At 44.0% G+C, this 18,737-nt stretch overlaps 1 protein-coding gene across 5 annotated transcripts in view; it reads left to right on the forward strand.

The window, feature by feature from the left end:
• Positions 1-18,737, forward strand: part of FLNB (filamin B) — a 134,036-nt gene that overhangs the window by 38,811 nt on the left and 76,488 nt on the right. For all 5 annotated transcript variants that reach the window (XM_037491599.2, XM_037491591.2, XM_037491564.2 and 2 more), the window contains exons 2-3: positions 14,198-14,446; positions 17,072-17,169. In XM_037491599.2, the coding sequence (XP_037347496.1) occupies positions 14,198-14,446; positions 17,072-17,169 (347 nt within the window). The remainder of the gene's footprint in view (positions 1-14,197; positions 14,447-17,071; positions 17,170-18,737) is intronic.

The following is an 18,737-nucleotide window of genomic DNA, read 5'->3' on the forward strand; positions in this document are numbered from 1 at the left end:
CCCTCTTTCTATGGACTTAAACAAGGGTCCAAATTATCTTGCTTTATCTCTGACTCTCCCTACTTGGCAAAAGGTTGTCTGAGGAATGAAGATTTTTGAAGCAAACCCAGGAAGGAGGAGGCTGGTTTTAACCTGGATTCCTTAAATCATTGCCCGAGTTTAAGAATTACATTTTGCACTTGAACAAAAAGATGTTTCTTAGTGTGGTTTGTGAAGTGAGTTGGTTTTCAACAGAATTTCATAAACACTGTTGTTAGGGGTGTGCTTCCCTTTAGCTCTCTTAATTAGAAGCATTATTTTGAGAGTCCACTTTATCAGCCCTTATCTGCAAAGAAGCAAGGTTCTAGTTTCTTAATCACTGCCACCAAAGCAGTTGTAGATTAGAGAAAGCCTCTGCAATTTATTTCCTGTTCTTTTCTTGTGTCTCTGGTCTGTTTCCCTCACCCCCAAACTTACCAGTTTTAGAAAATGTAATCTCCTAGCCTAGAAAAATGTTTAAGAGATGTTATAGAGGATCTGTAGAATTTCCCACAGTATTTCTGAGGATATTAGTGTCTTTTGAGATAGTATTTTAAAAGTTTCCTCGTACAATAAAGTGGAGAAATGCTGCGTGGCACCTTAAAGCTCTTTTGGAGATTGTCAATGTACGTTTGTGGATTTAACGCTCTAAGAAGTCTTGTGGCACTTAAAATTGTTCTATTCCACATGTTCCTCACTTATCTTACCACAGATACCCTTTTGTCTTAGAAAACCAGCTAACATCCAGTGCAGTCTTTTCTAGAATGTTGTTTTCAAGGTGATATTAAGCATTAATGGGTCTACATTTAAAAATTAATAGGTATGTATTTCCACATACAAAAGAAGAAAAGCAGTGAGTCCATTTATCAATCTATCTAAAAATTAGGCTAAGGGGAAAAAAGGTGACTTGATTTAAGGGAAGCCCCTCACCCTCATCCTGTAGGTGACCCAAGGGGTAGAGAATAGGGCCAGGTTTGTGAGTTTGACCTGAGTGACAAATTCTTCTTTGAGCCAAGTTTACACAGAGCTAGTTTCTTGCTGAGCCAGGAGCAGCTTCTGATTCAAGCGTGGAACTCTTCAGATGAAGAATTGGTGTAAAGGCATGTGACCGTGCCTTGTGTCTTCAGCACAGCGGCAGCTGTGCTTGGGGTGATGCCTTGGATGTCAGCGTGTGTGGCTGCTTTTCCTGTGCTTGGACTGTGTGCCTCAGGAATGTGAGAATGTGTTCCCTTCTTAGCAGCAAAACTGACCTGCTATGTGCTTGGGCTGTTTATCTTAGTGCTGAGGCCCTTTATCATGGGACAGAGTTCAGGGGCACAGTGATAAATCTTTTAGGAGGATGATGTAACCCTCAGCATTTATTTCCTCCTTGACTTTTGCTAGTTTTGAAAGCCTTTGTCATTCTATCATGTCTGAGCCTGGGCCTCTCCTTTGCACCCCCAGCCTGGTCTCCAGGCAGAATGGTCAGCAGAAGATTCTCGATTTGAATGGTCTGGATTTAAATCCCAGTACTACCACTTATGAGCTATGTGACTTTGAGCTTAGCTTCTCTGCTTATCAGGTTTTTTTAAATCTGGAAAATGGGGCTGACAGTCGCCCCTTATAAGACAGCTGTGAGAATGCATTGGAGCTGCCCTGCACTGGCCAGGTCTCAGTCTTTGTGTATCACTGATACTGGGGAGAGTACTTTCAGGTGCCAGAGAAGGGGGTACAAAAGGGTCAGGCAGGTGGGTGGTTGATTTTTTTTTTTTTTAGTTGCAGTTGGCTTGAAAAACATGTCTAAAGGCAACCAGATGACTCCATCTTCTTGCAATGTAATCTTCAACATCTCTCACTCCTCCGGCAAGCTATTTGGAAATGGCAAAGGCCATCTCCCGAGGCATTGAAACTATGTCCAGGATGGGTGTAGCTGGCTGAGGAATAGGGAGGCATGTGGATGGCTACTGTCTGGAAGCTGAACAGAGATCACCAGAATGCACCAGGCAAATCTGCAAGGCTTCCATGTATTTATTTATTGAGAGGTAACGTCCACGTGGTAAAAATCATAATGCAATAAAAAAAGACGAGAGGGCAGCCCCTTCTGCTCCTCCCCATCCCCATGCCCTGCTCGTTTGCCTAGAAGCAACTGCACTGTTGGTGAATAGTTTCTTGTCCTTTGGAGAAATCTTCTATGGGATCATGAACCCAATTTCATAATTCCCCCAGCCTCCTACCATAGGCATTGCTTTCATCATTTGATAAAACCTGCTGGTCTCATCCCATCAGTGCCTATACATGCCGACAACCAATTTTGTTCAACTGAAAAGTTCCTTAACCTATACAACATGGGCATGGCAGACCTCTCCTGCCTCGCCCGCTGCTACCCTCAGCAGTATCTTTGGTCCATCTGCATGTTCTGTTCCCTACTCTATCTCTGGTGTATCCTCTCACCCTCCCTCACATCTGACCTGTACCCCAGTTCTTGTATAAATAAATAAATCTTTAAAAAATATATTAACATATACCACACCAAGTTTCTTTCTCTCTGTGTATGTGTATGAACATGTATTATCAATGTAATTTATACAGTGGTTAAGTTTTGGCAGAGTAAAAAAATTATACTTGAAGTTTTGACTCTGAGCAGGTCAGTGCTCCTAATCCCTGATTGATTGGAGGGTCAACTGTCCAGTTTAAATTTTATAAGTTCAAACAATACAGGCGTATAGAACAACAAAAAAGAAGGCCTGTCGTTTGCCATCACCTCCAGAGTCTTAGAGAAAGCCAGCCACTGAGCAGTGTGGTGTGCCTGCGTCCAGATCTTTCTGTTCAGATGTAGTCATGCCCTTAAAAAACGGGGTTGTTTGATCAATGCTTTTTACAGATTGTCTTGTTCCGTTAATATATCATGAAGGCTGGACCTTGATACAACAAACAAATCTTTCTTTTTACAGCAGACTGTTACTCTCTTGAGTGAGTGCTCTGTGGAGTTTATTTAACCATTTATTCATGGAAAGGCATTTAAGTTGTTTTCCGGTTTTCCCCCCCTACCATTATATTACATCAATGAACTGCTTTAATGGTTAAAGATCACTTTAGTATCCTTCCCTTCCCCCTTTAGACAAAGAAATCATGTTAGGGAACTTTCTTGAATACTTTGTGCTTCAAATTGAATTTATTGACCTTCCTTTAATTTTCTGTCAGCAGTGGCCCAGCCTGGCCCCTGCAGACTGCTCAGGAATCTGCCGGAGGAGTCGGGGTGGCCTGCAGATTTTAGCAAACTGCCAGTTCATTCAGCAGCTTGCTGAGCAAAGAACATCTTGATTCTATCAGCCTTAATCCTGGGTCCCTGATGGGCTGGTTCTTGTGGTCATTAGCAAATGGAATGCTCATGCTGGAAGGCTGAGTTCTGGGGTATTTGGCTCTGAGCAGTCTTGAACCAGAATTGAATGGCACTGAAAGTTTCTCACTGCTAACAGGGCGCTGTTAGTCCCTGAACTTATGTGTGTTTACGCTATTATAATAATAATAGTAGTTGTAGTTGTCCTGCTGATATGAGGGGCTCCTCCTCTTGCTACCTCCATTACTACATTATCTCACAACAGCTTGAAAAAGTGAATCCAGTACTGCTCTCATCTCACAGAGAAGGAGACAGACAACAGGGAGTGACCCGCCCCAATCCCATGGGCAGTGGGGGACATAAGATGCTGTACTTGGGGGTGGGGGGGGGAGTAGAAGAAGAGGACTGACCTTCTCTGAGCTCCAAGCAGAGCCTCTGAACTCTGTCTTATCACTGACTAATTAGTGTTGCTGGACCCTGGGTTATTTGACTGCCAACTAATTTAGCAGGCGAGGTCCCGTTGTGTAAGTGGGTTCAGTCCTGCCCCTATACTCATGATCTTTTAGCACATGGATGCAGCTGATGTGGAATTCCACCCTCAAGGACAAGCCCCGTACTGAGAAGGCTCTCTTGTTGAGTGGGTGGCAAGTGTGTCTGGAGGCCTCCTTTTATAAATGTGGGGGAGAAGGTTCAAATTTGGGGGTGCAAATTCAATCCTCCAACTGAGCTGAAGACCCAGTACAGGAAGGCTCTGTCCCCAAAGTGCCAGTACAGGTAAAGCTGTGCCACTGTATCATAGAGTTTCTTTTTCTCCAACTTCATCCTCTTTCTGGTAAGAGTGAGAGCCAGCAGTTATAAACTATTTGGAATTTCCCTCAGCTTGGTTCTTATTCAAGACTTTAAATTGAGAGTTTTGTTCCTTTTATGACTTCACACTCTTTGGGCAGGCTGCCATTTCTGTAACAGGCTTATATGAGTTGTAACAGGAGGTGAACTCTGGGGGACAAACGCAAACTGATTTCTCCACTTTCAAACTGAGGAAGCCACCTTGATCTGATTTTGTAACAAGGCTCAGCTTTTACAATTTTGCAGTGGAAGGATGAATACCTATCCTATTCATCATCATCATTATATATATGCTTTTACTCTTAATTATAAAGGGGAGGGGCCTTAGGAAATATAGCCTGGCATGAGAGTGAGAATGCAAAAAGTTGTTTTTTCCTTTAAAAGATCTTTAGTGTCTTTGCCTTGGGGTACACCGGTTTTCATTATAATCATGTTGTCATCTCTTTGTGGAGTGTTTTAAAGCCATTTTACTTTTTTTTTACTTAAATAAATAATTTATATCTAGCACATGTTCTGACACTCAATATGCAGTTAGAAAGAATTTATTAGATGAGAGAGCAGATGATTGAAACAAATTGAGCTTTCTAGTAGAGGAGTGGTCCTAATTTTTCTTTTCCAGGAAAAACACAGGTTACTGGGTTTGGGAAAATGAGGGCAGAGCTGTGTCTTCTCCCATCTTTCCCGATACCCCGTGCCAAGCAGTGGAACATGCACGGCAGACCTCCCGGAAGGAGGGACAGGGCCATGAGCACTAGAACCCCCACTTCCTAGGGTGCAGTAGTGACTGTGTAAGTCATGGTTGAGCCAGGCCTGTGCTATTATTTTCCGAACTGTCTGTCCCCACATTTTTTCTCCCAGAACTTTGGCAGTATAGAGATCGTGGGAACGATTGGGTTAGTTAGAAGTTCAAAGGCCCTGCCTAGGTTCACCTCTCAAGCACAGTTATTTATTGGCTGTGTGGGGCCTATGATGGATCCTCATTTGTAACTGCACTCACTTCATGGGGCTGTCATGACAGATGTGTATTTAGAGAAGTCGGGTGGGTAAGAGTTTGAGCTCAGGCAGCAGAGAGATGTGGCTTTAAATCTAGACTCTCCTTCTATGTCACATTTGGCCACCGCCTTTGCCTCTGTGGGCCTCTGTGGGCCTCTGTTTTCTCATCTGTAAAATGAGATATGAAATGACTGTAAAGGCCAACCTCATAGGGTTGCTTAAGGGTTAGGTGAGGTGATGCACGTGGCACAGGGCCAGGCCCAGCAGAGGTCTGGAACAGAGAGGGTTGTTATATTTTGGTTGCTATTGATGGAAGGGAGGCGGCACTCCTTTCCTCCGGGGCTTCCCCGTGGACTGCACACTCACGCACAGGGTGGACTGTGAGCTGGGTTTCAGGTGAGGTGGCCTTGCCTGAGCTGGAGTCATGAAGTCACGAGGACTTCTCTTCATAGCCAGCTTTTATTATTTCAGCTGGACGTGTTCTCAGCACAGTTGTGTCTGGAAGCTATAACCAGGGACAGACACGACCGGGCTAGACAGTGAGAGCGCAGGCTGGGGTTTCCCGGGCCTCTCCACGTCAGTACTCTGGGGACCTCTGTCACTGCTCGGCCTCTGGCATCCCCAGGATTCTTGTCCTGCCAGTCACCCTGGGGAACTATCTGGAATATGTGGCTCTAACCATTTTGGAACATTTTTCTTTCATTCTTTAAACTTTCTAACAAGGTTAAAATCCTTGTTCAAACTTTTCAAGACTTTCCCAATAATACTAAGTGGGAAGAGACTATCTTTTAGGCCCCTTAATGGACCTTTCATTTAGTTGATGTGACTTTGTTGCTAGGTATAAAGTAATTCTCAAAGTGATAAATACTTTTCAAAAGTAATCCTGCGAAGAAAGCCGACTGGATGATGCTAATGCAACTTTTCAATAAAGGATACCTCTTAACCAGTAGTAGGGTGTTTGGGATTAATTATGAGGCAGTAGGCCACCATAATAGCTGGTACCTGAAGTTCCACTAAATACTCTTTATGTGTATTTATGGAATAATTTATGCAATAACTTGCTCCAATTATTCCAGGTAAGAATTGTCCAGCAAGTGAGAGAAAACAGAAGCATAGTTGTCGAAATAGGGAATTTGAAGTCTGAGGCTACACATAAGAAATGTGTTAAAGGCCTGTAGTGGAAATCTCAAATCCGGGATTTGGGAATATTTCCTCAATTCTGTTGCCAAGAAATCCTAGCCCGACTCCCCTTGCCAGGTGCAAGGCAGGTAATTCCTAATCTGCACAGTAATCTTGCTTGCTGAATCTCATTCCTCATACTTTGTTCTTGGTGTAAACATTGGTAATCCATTTTAGCAGTCTTTCTTGCTGAATCCAGATAGGGTCTAAAATCCTCAAATTCAGTGAAAGAGTTTTCACCTCATCTGTCAATACCTTTGGCCAACACTAATCTTTTGCATCATTTTTTGAAAAATTACTGACACAAAGAGTCCTTCCAAGTGGACTCTTTAATATCTGAATTCTGGCATGATGATATGTAAACATTATTAACTCAAATTGCTCCTGTGTAATTTGTATAGTTCGTGAGTAGGAAAAAGAATTGGAAGTCCAGCTGACCCTGGTGTCCTGGTCCACCTTATTTTATTGTAGTCTATATTTTATCTTATTGATAGAAAAATAGATCCTTGTGATTTCAGGCCTTCAAGACCTAGAACATCCTCCTGTTGCAATTAGACTGTGGTAACAAAGAGATTTGAAGAAAGCCTGTAACGGTGGCTTTTTCCTTTTTCATTCTTCATTCAGCACCTTTTTCTGGAACCCAGTTACCTCCACTCACCTTGCCTGGCCTTTCTGAGGGCAGGTCAAAGCTAAGTGACTGTGGTATTAGGATCTCTGGCCGGTAGTAGGGGGCGTGCTTAGAGGAGGCACACCCTGCCCAAGGCCTTGGCAGTGAAGACTTGCTTCCCTCTGGCTCACTGTGCATGGGTGAGCAGTACTGGGGAACTTCAAGGGAGCTTGGGAAGAACCATCTAGCAGGAAAGCCTGTGCCTTGGAGAAGGGAGGAAGGCTTCTTCTTCTTCTTCTTCTTTTTAAAAGATTTATTTATTTATTTATTCATTCATTCATTCATTCATTCATTCATTCATTTATACAAGCACTGGGTACAGTCAGAAGCGCGGGAGGGTGAGAGAATTCACCAGAGCCAGAGCAGGGAGCAGAACAGGCAGACTGACGAAATACACTGCTGAGGGGAGCAGTGGGCAACAGGAGAGGTCTGTGCGCCATGTGGGACCCTCCCCCCAGTGGCCGGGGATCGAACCGGTGCTGCAGAGGCTGCGGGCAGCCTCGCAACCCAGTGCTCAGCCGCTGCGCCACCGAGGAGGCCCAGGAAGGCTTTGAGTGGCCTTTGCCACAGATACCCTTGACATCAGAGGCATGAATTACCGATCAGTCTTGATCTTGTCCTCGGGCCCTTTGTGGGTCCTAGGCCCAGGAGAGAAGTGCTCTAAATGGAAAGAGAAGCCAGTTCAGTCCCCTCATCCTGCACAGGGACCTCTGTAGCACTTGACCAAAATGCACAGTCCTCATCTAGTGCATGTCTGGAAGGACTGTTGGATCCCCAGAAATGTGACCCTGTTCTGAGCAGATGACTGCTATGTTCCTCCTCAAGATGACCTTGGGAACAAGTGGCGTCTGGCCTAGGCTTTGTGAAACTGAGCAAGGCAGCAAACCATCTCCCTTTAGTTTAGAGCACCCTCTCGCTTGGACTGCTGAAACCTATAGTTCAGTCATGGTCTGTTCAGGCAGGGAAAGAGGACAAGATGGAGAGAAAGTCAAAGCTGACCTGGGATGTCAATGAACACCTGGGTTCTGGGCCTGGGTGATTGGAGCTCTGCAGTGCAACGTTACTCTGCAGCACCTTTTCACAGGGTGCTGCTGTCAGCTATCCCAGGCAATCAAGACTAACAGGAAAGCCCAGTATTCACTTGTAGGTGGCTCCTTTAATTGTCATACTTTCACTTTTTCCTTCTACATTTGTCCTTCTAGTCTCAAGGGTGATAAAAGCATGTTGAAGTCAGTGGTAGTAAGAATGACAGTAATAATGATACTAACATTTAATAAAAGCTGACTTTGTGGGGGTCTGAGTGCTGGAATGAGTTGTCACATATAGTCTTTCTAGCAGCCCTATGTTGGTGTTCCTGTATTATCCTCGATTTACAGGTAAAAGACTGAGGCACACAGGAATTGGATGGCTTGACAACGGTCCTACAGCTTGTGTGGTGGTGCTGGCCTGCACTTTTTTTTCTAAAGATTTATTTTACTTATTTATACATACAAGAACTGGGGTGTAGGTCAAAGATGCGGGGGGGTGAGAGGATTCACCAGGGACAGAGTGGGGAGCAGAACAGGCGGATCTACTGAAATACACTGCTGAAGGGAGCAGCGGACACAACAGGAGAGGTCTGCTGCGCCATGTGGCTCAGCTTCTTGTCCAAGGATCAAACTCAGGTTACAGTGACTGGTCATAGCTTGATAATGCTGAGACTTTACCACTGCACCACCAGGGAGGCCCTGGCCTGTACTCTACCAGTCTTCTATGCCACATGCTTTTTTTTGCCCACTGGGGCTGCAGAGATGGCCAGTCTGGAACAGACTGAAAAGGCTTCATGTGTGTACTTTTTGTGGCCACACAGGCAGCACTGTCTGTCATAGATCATTGGACATGCAAGGTAGGGAGCTGTGCATGTGGCAGCCTGACCTCCAAACAGCCAAGTGTCCAGGCTGTGGGATGGTTGGGGAGTAAAATGACTGGTTTCTGCCTTTGTGGAGCTGACAGAGCGGAGGAGCAAACATGACTTGCGGATCACTTAAGCACGGTGTGGAGGCACTGAAGGAAGAGGACACATGGCATCAAGGGGGTGCCTAGCAGGGACTGTTCTAGTTTTGCAGAGTTGGATGTGGAAGAGGTACCAGCCAGGCCAAGCGGCGGGGACTGGGAGAGAGCTCCAGATCAGGCCCATGAGCCCAGGACTGAGGGTGAGCCTGGGGCAATGTGAACCTAGGAGTCAAGCAGGGACCAGATCATGTGGACTGCTCTTTGTATCATACTCTCTTCCAGGAAGATCTAATTAAAAGTTATCAGAAGTTTTTAGTGTTGCCCTGGTGTCCCAGGCCATGTTGGTCTCCTAAATTGCCAAGTTCAAAAGTGCCTCTTTGGGCAAACCTTGCATGTCCTGAATTTGCTGCAGTGCCTCAGCCTCCTCTTGGAACAGGGGAGCAGAGACCAGAGGCTTATGGCCCTGCTAATGACTTTTTGGCTTAGAGAAATGACATATTGAACATTTTATCCTCCTATTAAGTGACAAGGTACTTTCTTTCCTTTTGTTTTTTCTGGGATTATAACTTTTGGGCTTCTGGTTCTAGGGGAAAGTGTTTGGCACACAGCAGGTAGTCAGATATTAGGCAAATGAGCAGGAGAGGGAAGGATGTGATCTTAAGTGCCTACTGTGTACCAGGCATTGTGTTCAACTCTTGGCATTCTCTAACTCCAGGTGTTGATTATGATCATTCCTATTTGGTAGATGAGGAAAAATGAGGCTCAGAGAGGGTGGATTGTTCATAGTGGAATCACCTAGTCCTAGCCAGGAGGCCACCAGGGAGGACTGTTCAAAGTGACATACTTAGTTGAACTGCTGGTTCCAGAGCCTGTACTTGCAATCACTCTCCATACTGCCTCTCAGAGGCCAAGAGAATAATGGGGCACAGGGCAGAGCATGTGGCAGCCTGTTCCCCAGATGGCCAAGTTGTGGTGCAGGGCAAGGCCTCAGTGACTTGTTCTCAGCACACTAGGAAGACGTTTTCTGGAATTCTTACCACTCCTTGATTCCTGCGGTCACTTTTTGGCTGTTTCTGACCCAGCAGCCAGCTGCACTGGGGCTAATAATATGGAATGGTGTCGCCCAGGCCTCTCCTCCTGGGGTCCCACATTGGCCACCCCAGTTCATCGATAATCACAGGAGAGAAGGTCGGCACAGTCAGCATCACAGCTTGCAGATGATGTGTGGATCCCTTCTGATAGGAGTGGAGAGAGGTGACCTCCAGGGAACTGGACCACAAAGGAGACATTTCCAAGATGTGTCTGAAGATTGCCTAAAAATAGTTGTTTTCCACCCCTAAAGGAGGACTGGAGAACCGATGTACTCAAATGACGTGAAAACATTCCATCCTGGAATTTGCAGTAGCTCAAATTTACTTTCTAGCTATTGGGGGGGTGGGGGGGAGGAAGCTACTGTTCTTAGTTAGCAATACTGAATAATTTTAAGTAGTTCCAGAAGGTGTGTGTGGTTTGAGGGTCAGTGTTGTCTAGAGCCAGGACCAGTTACATGGGAATTGTGATTGGTTGAATTTGGGGAGGAGAGACTGTGGCCAGATTCCAACCCACTGCAGATTCTAGGAGGTCGGACAGGCATGGCTGGCATTGGCTTATTTCACTTCTGAAAGAGAGACTCTCAGAACAACAAGGTGGAATCCTGCTGCAGAGGCTTCCAGCTGGTCTGGCCTTTTCTTCTCTTGCATTTCTGGTCCATATTTACACATCACGGAGCACATTCAGGTCTTAGAAGTCTGTTGTCTTCTGTGATGGCCAGACATTGACACCGTGATGCTATACAGTATTTCCTTTTGCATGTGCATGGGAATCGGGAGGCCTTTGGGCAAGTCTCCCTCTTTTTATTGTTCCAAGGGTCTGTGAAGCATTTGAACCTTCACCTGTCAAAATCACTTTTGGAATGAGGACTGCTCTCCCTCCAGTTTCTTTCCATAGCACAGCAGAGGTATCATTTATCCCAGTGACACCTTAATGGGAGCTTTTCCTTTTGGACACCCACCTTGAATTCATTGGAAACAGAAGTTCTGGGTTTTGTATTTTTCATAAATTTGGCTCAGACTTTAACTGGGCCATGTTTTCCCCCAAAATCTTTTTGAAAAGGACTCATTCCTTTAGACCAACATGTATAAGCTGGGAAAAATAGAGTAAACTAGTTTCATGTTTTGACTTATGAACTAAATCTGCACGTTTGCCATTAAAACATAACTGAGGAAGGTTTGAGCAGGAGATCAAGCCTGGCATGTGCTAGGCCAGTTCCATACCTTGACTAGTGATAAGCCTGTTGAAGACTGTTCTCTTCCTTTAGCTTGAGTAAAGAAAACTGGCATAAAAATTGTTTGTCTTGGTATTTCTTACAATTGATAGGTAGTACCTCAGTAGTCAATAGCACTGGAAAGATAGCTTCCTAACAAGACATACGAAAATCCAGTTACTATCAAGGACTACTGGCAGGAGAAATGCAATCCCCTGGGATGAATTCCTTGGATATCTGAGTTCTTTGAGGGCTCCAGTGTTTCATGCAGATTGTTGTTGCTTTATTGATCAGAGGGCCTCAGAATCACAGCTGGCTTCATAGGGCCCCTGCCTCTGTGTCTGTGCAGGACCCCTTACTCAGAAAACCCCTGTGCTTGGTATAATGCTCTGCTGTTGTTGTCTTAAAATTCTTTTTTTTTTTTTTTCATGTAGCGTTCTACATTTTTATTACTGAAGTATTTCAACATGGTGATGAATATTGACTTAGATTTGCATATTTTAAAACATTTGTTTTTCTTTTTTTTTAAATAAATTTTTATATTCCCCATACAATTGCAACCCCCTTATTCTGACCCCAATCCCTCCCCTCCCCACACCCCACCCTCCATAGAGTGTCTCTGGTTCATAGTTTTTTGTTGATTTTGATTTTCACTTTCTTATATTCATTTTCCTGGTCCCTTATTTAAGTTTTCTAGATTCCTGCTATGAGTGAGACCATCCAGTATTTTTCTTTTTCTTTCTGGCTTATTTCGCTGAGCATGATCCCTTCCAGCGCCATCCATGTTGCTGCAAATTGCATGTGTTTATCTTTTTTGATTGCTGAGTAATATTCCATGGTGTATATGTACCACATCTTCTTGATCCAGTCATCTATTTTGGGGCATTTGGGCTGTTTCCAAAGCTTAGCTATTGTAAACAGTGCTGCTATGAACATAGGGGTGCAGGTGCTCTTTGGAATTGATGTTTCTGTGTCCTTTGGGTAAATACCTAGGAGTGGAATTGCTGGATCATATGGAAACTCTATTTTTAATAGGTCCAGAAATCTCCACACAGCTCTCCATAGTGGTTGGACCAGTTTGCACTCCCACCAACAGTGCAGGAGAGTTCCTTTTTCTCCACATGCCCGCCAACATTTGTTGTTGCTAGTTTTTTAAATATGTGCCATTCTCACTGGTGTAAGATGGTATCTCATGGTAGTTTTGATTTGCATTTCCCTGATTACAAGTGATGTTGAACATTTTTTCATATGCCTGTGTGTGTGTTTAAACAATATTAAGGTGACTTGTGGTGGGTGGGTGAGTCAGGGTGAGGGGACCTCCAAGATGAAGAAGGCCCTTGATCCCCAGTAGGTGCTCACTGTTCTGAGCCAAGGGGCACCCAGGAGTGAATGGTCTTTGTCAGAGGAGAGGAATCTAGCATGGTCACACATATACTGGTGGGAATGAAGTACCAACAGCTGCTGGACCTGATCCTTGAATGATGAGCCAGGGTTCATCCTACAGGATGATGAGTTGAAGACTCCTCCTCTGAAAGGAAGACAGAGCATGTGGAGAGGACTAGGGGGTACAAAGCAAGAGGTGGTCCAGGAATGAAGAGTCATTGAGACTTGAGTGTCAAGTATGGTGGGTGTGTGTGACGGGGTGAAAAAGAAGGTTGGATGGAGGTTGTGTAGGGTTCCAAAGATGCTGGTATCTGACTGTGAGCAGGACACAACTGGTAAATTGGGGAACACAGAGGTCTCTCACTAGGAAGATGGTTCTGGGGTTTTGTGAACAGTGATTCAACTTCATGACTGTCAAGAACTCTGAGAGAGGGCAACAAGGGCCACACATTTATTGAGAATATGTAGAAAAGGACTTGCCCAGGAGATTTAGGTAGGGAGAGAAGGGACACATCATGGAAACTACTCCAGGGTTTGAAGGAGGAGTCCAAGATGATTCTGACATTTTCAGGTTGAGGTTCTGGTAGAATGGGGGGTTGCTACAGAGGATTTTGGTGAGAAAGAAAAATATCTTGAAGATATTGTTTGAATTTTAATGGGCTTAGATGATAGTTGGAAAGAGAGCAGAGAGCCACAAAGAAGCCAAGGGGAGTGGGAAGTAGAAACCAGAGACAGTGAGAGTCCCAGAATGGGCCTGCTCAAGGGTGTGGCATGTTCTATTAAACTGGGAGGAGACAAGAACAAGATCATGACTGGCTAGTCTCTTACCAGCCTGGCAACAGAGACTTTGCCCAATTGGATTAGCTTGACTATTAAGGACTTTCTCTTATGGGTGATTGACAGAGCAGCAGAGGTGGAAATGATTGGTAATACCCAATGTTCGTGAGATTTGAGCAGAAACTGGCCTCTTAAACCAACATATGGGAGTATAAACAGACACATCATTTTATAGGGAAAGCATATCTAGGACATAATGATGAGTGAAAAGAAAAGACTGATTGTATAAGGTAATATAAATTCAGGCAGCAAACACATATACTTACATGTATATATACATATAATCAGGCAGCCCATATACTACCAAGTTAACAGGTGGTTATTTCTGGAATGCAACCACCACTTTTTATTATCTATATTTCTGAAGTGATTTCTTTACATTTTAAAAGCTCTTTTTATTATAGAATACTTCACACATACACACAAAAGTAACAGATGATAATATAAGTGCATTCCCATCATCCGATGACACAAGTTAACATTTTGGAATCTTATTTCATCTAATCTCATCTGCATGTATCTTGAAGCCAACTCAGCATGGTGTCCTTTCCTCTCAGGTAGCTTAGTGTGGTTCTCTAACAGATGAGGACTTCGTCTTTTTCGTAGAGTGTGATTCACACTTGTGCAACCCAGAAGAATGACAAGCCTGTGCCTCTCTCCCCAGATAGCAAAGCCATTGTAGATGGGAACCTGAAGCTCATCTTGGGTCTGGTATGGACCCTGATCCTCCACTACTCCATCTCAATGCCCGTGTGGGAGGATGAAGGGGATGATGATGCCAAGAAGCAGACGCCAAAACAGAGGTTGCTGGGATGGATTCAGAACAAGATCCCCTACTTGCCTATCACCAACTTTAACCAGAACTGGCAAGACGGCAAAGCCCTCGGAGCTCTTGTGGACAGCTGTGCTCCAGGTAAGTGACCATGGCTGCCTAATATGCCATTTTCTTCCTAATGGGGATGTGTGGACCCGAAACCTCTCAGTTGTCAACAGGAAAACTAGTTTTGCCGTGGTTGGTGTATTTCTCATACACTCATTGTATGAGCATTCTAGACAGTGAAAGGAACTAAAAATGCCTTTCTTTCTTTCTTTCTTTCTTTCTTTCTTTCTTTCTTTCTTTCTTTCTTTCTTTCTTTCTTTCTTTCTTTCTTTCTTTCTTTCTTTCTTTCTTTCTTTCTTTCTTTCTTTCTTTCGATTTATTTATTTATTTATACAAGAACTGGGGTACAGGTCAGATGCGCGGGAGGGTGAGAGGATTCACCAGAGACAGAGCGGGGAACAGAACAGGCAGACTGACGAAATACACTGCCGAGGGGAGCAGCAGGTGAGACAGGAGAGGTCTGCCGCACCATGTGGGACCCTCGCCGGCCGGCTGGGATGGAACAGGCACTGCAGAGGCTGCGGACAGCTTCATCGTGCAGTGCTCAACCACCTGTGCCACGAGGGGTGGCCCAGTTTTTCTTTCTATTGCTATGTTTTATAGGTGTTTCCATAGACTTGTTGAAGCCTCAAATTCAGATATTTATCCACACTTACAATGAAGGCCTTAATGCTTGGAGCAGTTAAACCCAAGGCCTTGGGTTTAACTTCCAGACTCCAACACCCTACTTCTTCCCACAGCTGGGGTCTAGCTGCCTTTTGTCTTAGGCAGAAATATGTAGCCCTCTTAGATGGCTTGGCATGAAAGTCTGAAAACTTCCATTAAGTGGAAAGTACCCATTTTTATTGACCACTGGGTTGACTATATATGGCTTTCTTCCCCTTTCTTTCCGCATTGCTGTGAAATAGTACTTGATCAGTATCCAGTTGGAGTCTTCTACCCTCATGGGCTCCTCTACGTGTAGTTGAGTGTATACCAAGGTAGTAATTATCCTTCCTGAATGTTTAGATTGATGGGTAGTTTGCTGGTATATGCTCAGTAGAAAAACCCAAGCCTGTGTTTATATGCACCCCAAAATTGTTTTTAATAAAAAGTAAGCTCTAATGGTCATATTCTCCATTTACTGCGTGATCTGTGTGTGCTGGGTACATTTGTATTCAGTAAGCTAGTGGTTCTCAACATGCTCAAAGCAGAACTAGCCAGTGTCGGTTGGCTTGGGAAGAGGGCTGACTGGGTCTCCATTCTTCCTTGAGAGCCTAGAAGCTGGCGTCATGCAGAAATAACCCACAGCTCAGCAGCAAGAGTTCATTTCTCAGTGCCCACTTCCTTGCTTCCATCCACAGACACATTTTAGTTTACCTATTTCTAGTTTAAACCTGGAGATTTTTACTCTAGTCTTGTATTTCTTGTGCTTAGAAAGTTTTTAAAGTTAATTGTAGGTTTTGACATTTGAATAAGTGAATTTTTTTTAGTTATACAGTTGCTCGGCCAGCCTTTTTAGATATATTCAGGGAAAGGGTTGTCACACTGTGACTTATAATATGTATGTGTGTATGTATTATATATATTTAGGCTTTCCTGGCACAGAGCTCCTAAAATGCTTGGAAATCCCTAAGTGGTAGAAGCAATGGTAGAGGTGCTTTTGGTATTCACAGCTGACCTCTTTCATCCACACCTGAGGTTGTGTTAATGAAGTGACTTTTGGGAAGCCCCTCAGGATGGGGACTGTTCCCTAGGGGAGCTAACTACATGATTAGAGACTCTTGGAACTTTCAGCCCCATCTTCTGACCTCAAGGAGGGGAAAGGGACTGGAGGTTGAGCTAATCATCAGCAACCAATGATTCAATCAACCATGCACATATAATGGAGCCTCCATAAAAATCCCTCAGTGATTCTAGGAGTTTCCAGATTGGTTGACATGTGGAGGTCCTGGTGGGGTGATGTGTCTGGAGAGGGCTTGTCCCTTCTTCTATACCTTTCCTTGTGTATTTCTGTTCTCATTGTATCTTTTTGCAATAAGCTAATAATCCAGTAAGTAAAGTATTTTCCTGAGTTCTGTGACCCACTATAACAAGTGATCCAACCTGAGTTGGAGGGGGGGTGTGTGTGGGAATCTTCAATCTATAACCAGTAGATCAGTAGCACAGGTGACAACCTGGACTCATGACTGATCTATGAAATAGGGCCTTATGGGACTGAATCCTTAACCTGCCATCTTTGTTAGTCCAGGAAGAAAGTGTCAGAACTGAGTTAAATTATATGACACCCAGCTGTTCTCAACCCTATGTATTTGGTGACTAGAGTACAGAAGTATGAGTGTGATAAGTAAGAAAAAATCTCTCCTATAAAATGGTACCAGGCCCGGACAATTTTATAAGCTTTGCTTATATACTGATACCCTATCTTTAAGGAGTGGATAATTCCTTGATGCAAGAAGATAAACAACCTGAAGGAGATGTCTCAGAATAGTTGCCACCTTGGCATACTCATATCCATGGTACTTTTTGACCGTAAAGTATATAATTCACTAAGATTTTTGGAAGAAATTGTTCTCTGAATTAAGAGACCAAGTGGGTTTAGTTTAGGCACAAGACTTCCTTTAATTTCTTCTGTCAGCTCCTGCTAAGAGCATCTTGTGTTATGTCTTATGTTAACAGGTTTGTGCCCAGACTGGGAATCCTGGGATCCACGAAAGCCTGTGGATAATGCACGAGAAGCCATGCAGCAGGCCGACGACTGGCTGGGTGTCCCCCAGGTATATGCATAAGCTTGCCATGTCATGCCAAGGCTCTTTCCACGCTCCAGCTTGTCCTTGCCAAGGCTCTTTCCACTCTTTGGGTGCCTCTTTGAGTCTGCCAGGCTGTCTGACCTCCTTGGTGCCAGCTTCCTGAGAGCACTGCCTGTGGCACTCTCTCTCTTCTCCCTCAGTTTACCTATAATAATAGGTTCTCATTGACTTAGGTACTGGTAAATCAGCCCAAAATCTTTATTCTTTATCACATCTGGGGAACTTTCTGATATTTTTGTACCAAAGATCTCTAAGATTAGGGCGTGTTAATGAGAACCTTAGTGACTAGGTGGAACTATAAGAAATTGCCATTATTTGACTACTTTTTAACCTATTTAAATGTTGAAAAAAATCCAATGTCTTAAGGAAAGTCACTGGACTTAGAACTAAAAAAAAGAAAATTGAAAACAGGATAACCTACCATTAATGGAAATTGTAGAAGAATTTGTATTGCCCATAATCCTACTGCAGGAATCTAACAAGAGGACTTGGAAATTGAGTAAGTCTTGGATATCATCTGCAGTAGCCACATTGTTTAGTTGAGGTCCAGTCTTCTAAGCCCTTCCAAATTGTCTAAAAAAACTTCCCCTGTCTTCCTTGTTCAAAGCCCTGGTCAAGAGAGTTGTGGGTAACCAAGGCCATGGAATGGGTGTCCTTACTGCACACTCCAGTAAGGGTTGGTATTCAGAGCTGAGTTCAGGGTATTTTGTAAAAGAATCCCTGGAGAGGTTTTCTTTCTTTCTGTTTTTTTGTTTTAAAGAGCCTTGTCTATGTTTTTTTGGTTTGGTTTTGGCATCATGTCTCTGCTTCATGGCCCGTTTCTTGAGTCTTCCATCCTCAGGAAGTGGTGTGGTATGTTTTTCATCTTCTCTTGAACCTAAAACCATCTCCTTTTGACGTTCATGTAATGTTGGCACTATAAAGTTGTTGAAGGAGCTGCCTGGAAGAAAGACCAAATCAACGTATATCCTACATTTTATGGAACACATTAAAGGCCACCGTTGAAACCCAGCAGCTATTTTGTTGCTGCAGGCTAATCATGCAAGTGTTTTCTGGTGCTTTTTACCACAGGGTGAGGAAAGCTGGGTACATCTGTTGTTCATCTACATTTGGTTAACCTTGTTCATGAGACAGAGCTTTCTGTGTGTCTGAGGTGTGACTTGGAGTCTTGGCTTCTTTGTTGGAGGGATGAGGAGCAGGAGGGTTTTTTCTGTGGTGTTTTTTTTTAGGGTCAGGTAATAGGAGGGAGGCTATGATACCTTCAGGGAGGTCATCTGTCCAGCATGGATTATACGTAACTGGACGAATATTCCTGCTTCTTAGCTGAATGTCAGGAGAAATTCATGCCCTCCCCACTTTAAGAAATGGCTTCTAATGTATTGAAACCTACCTTAGCTCAAACTGCCTTACCAAAATACCATAGATGGGTTGACTCAAACAAGAGACACTGATTTCTCAGTACTTGAGCCTGAGAAGTCCAAGGTCCAGTGGCAGGTAGAACTGGATTCTGGTGAGGGCCTTCTTCTGACTTGTAG

This window comes from Talpa occidentalis, unplaced genomic scaffold (genome assembly GCF_014898055.3).
Source record: "Talpa occidentalis isolate TD23 unplaced genomic scaffold, MPIMG_talOcc4v2.1 talOcc4.10, whole genome shotgun sequence".
NCBI lineage: Eukaryota > Metazoa > Chordata > Mammalia > Eulipotyphla > Talpidae > Talpa > Talpa occidentalis.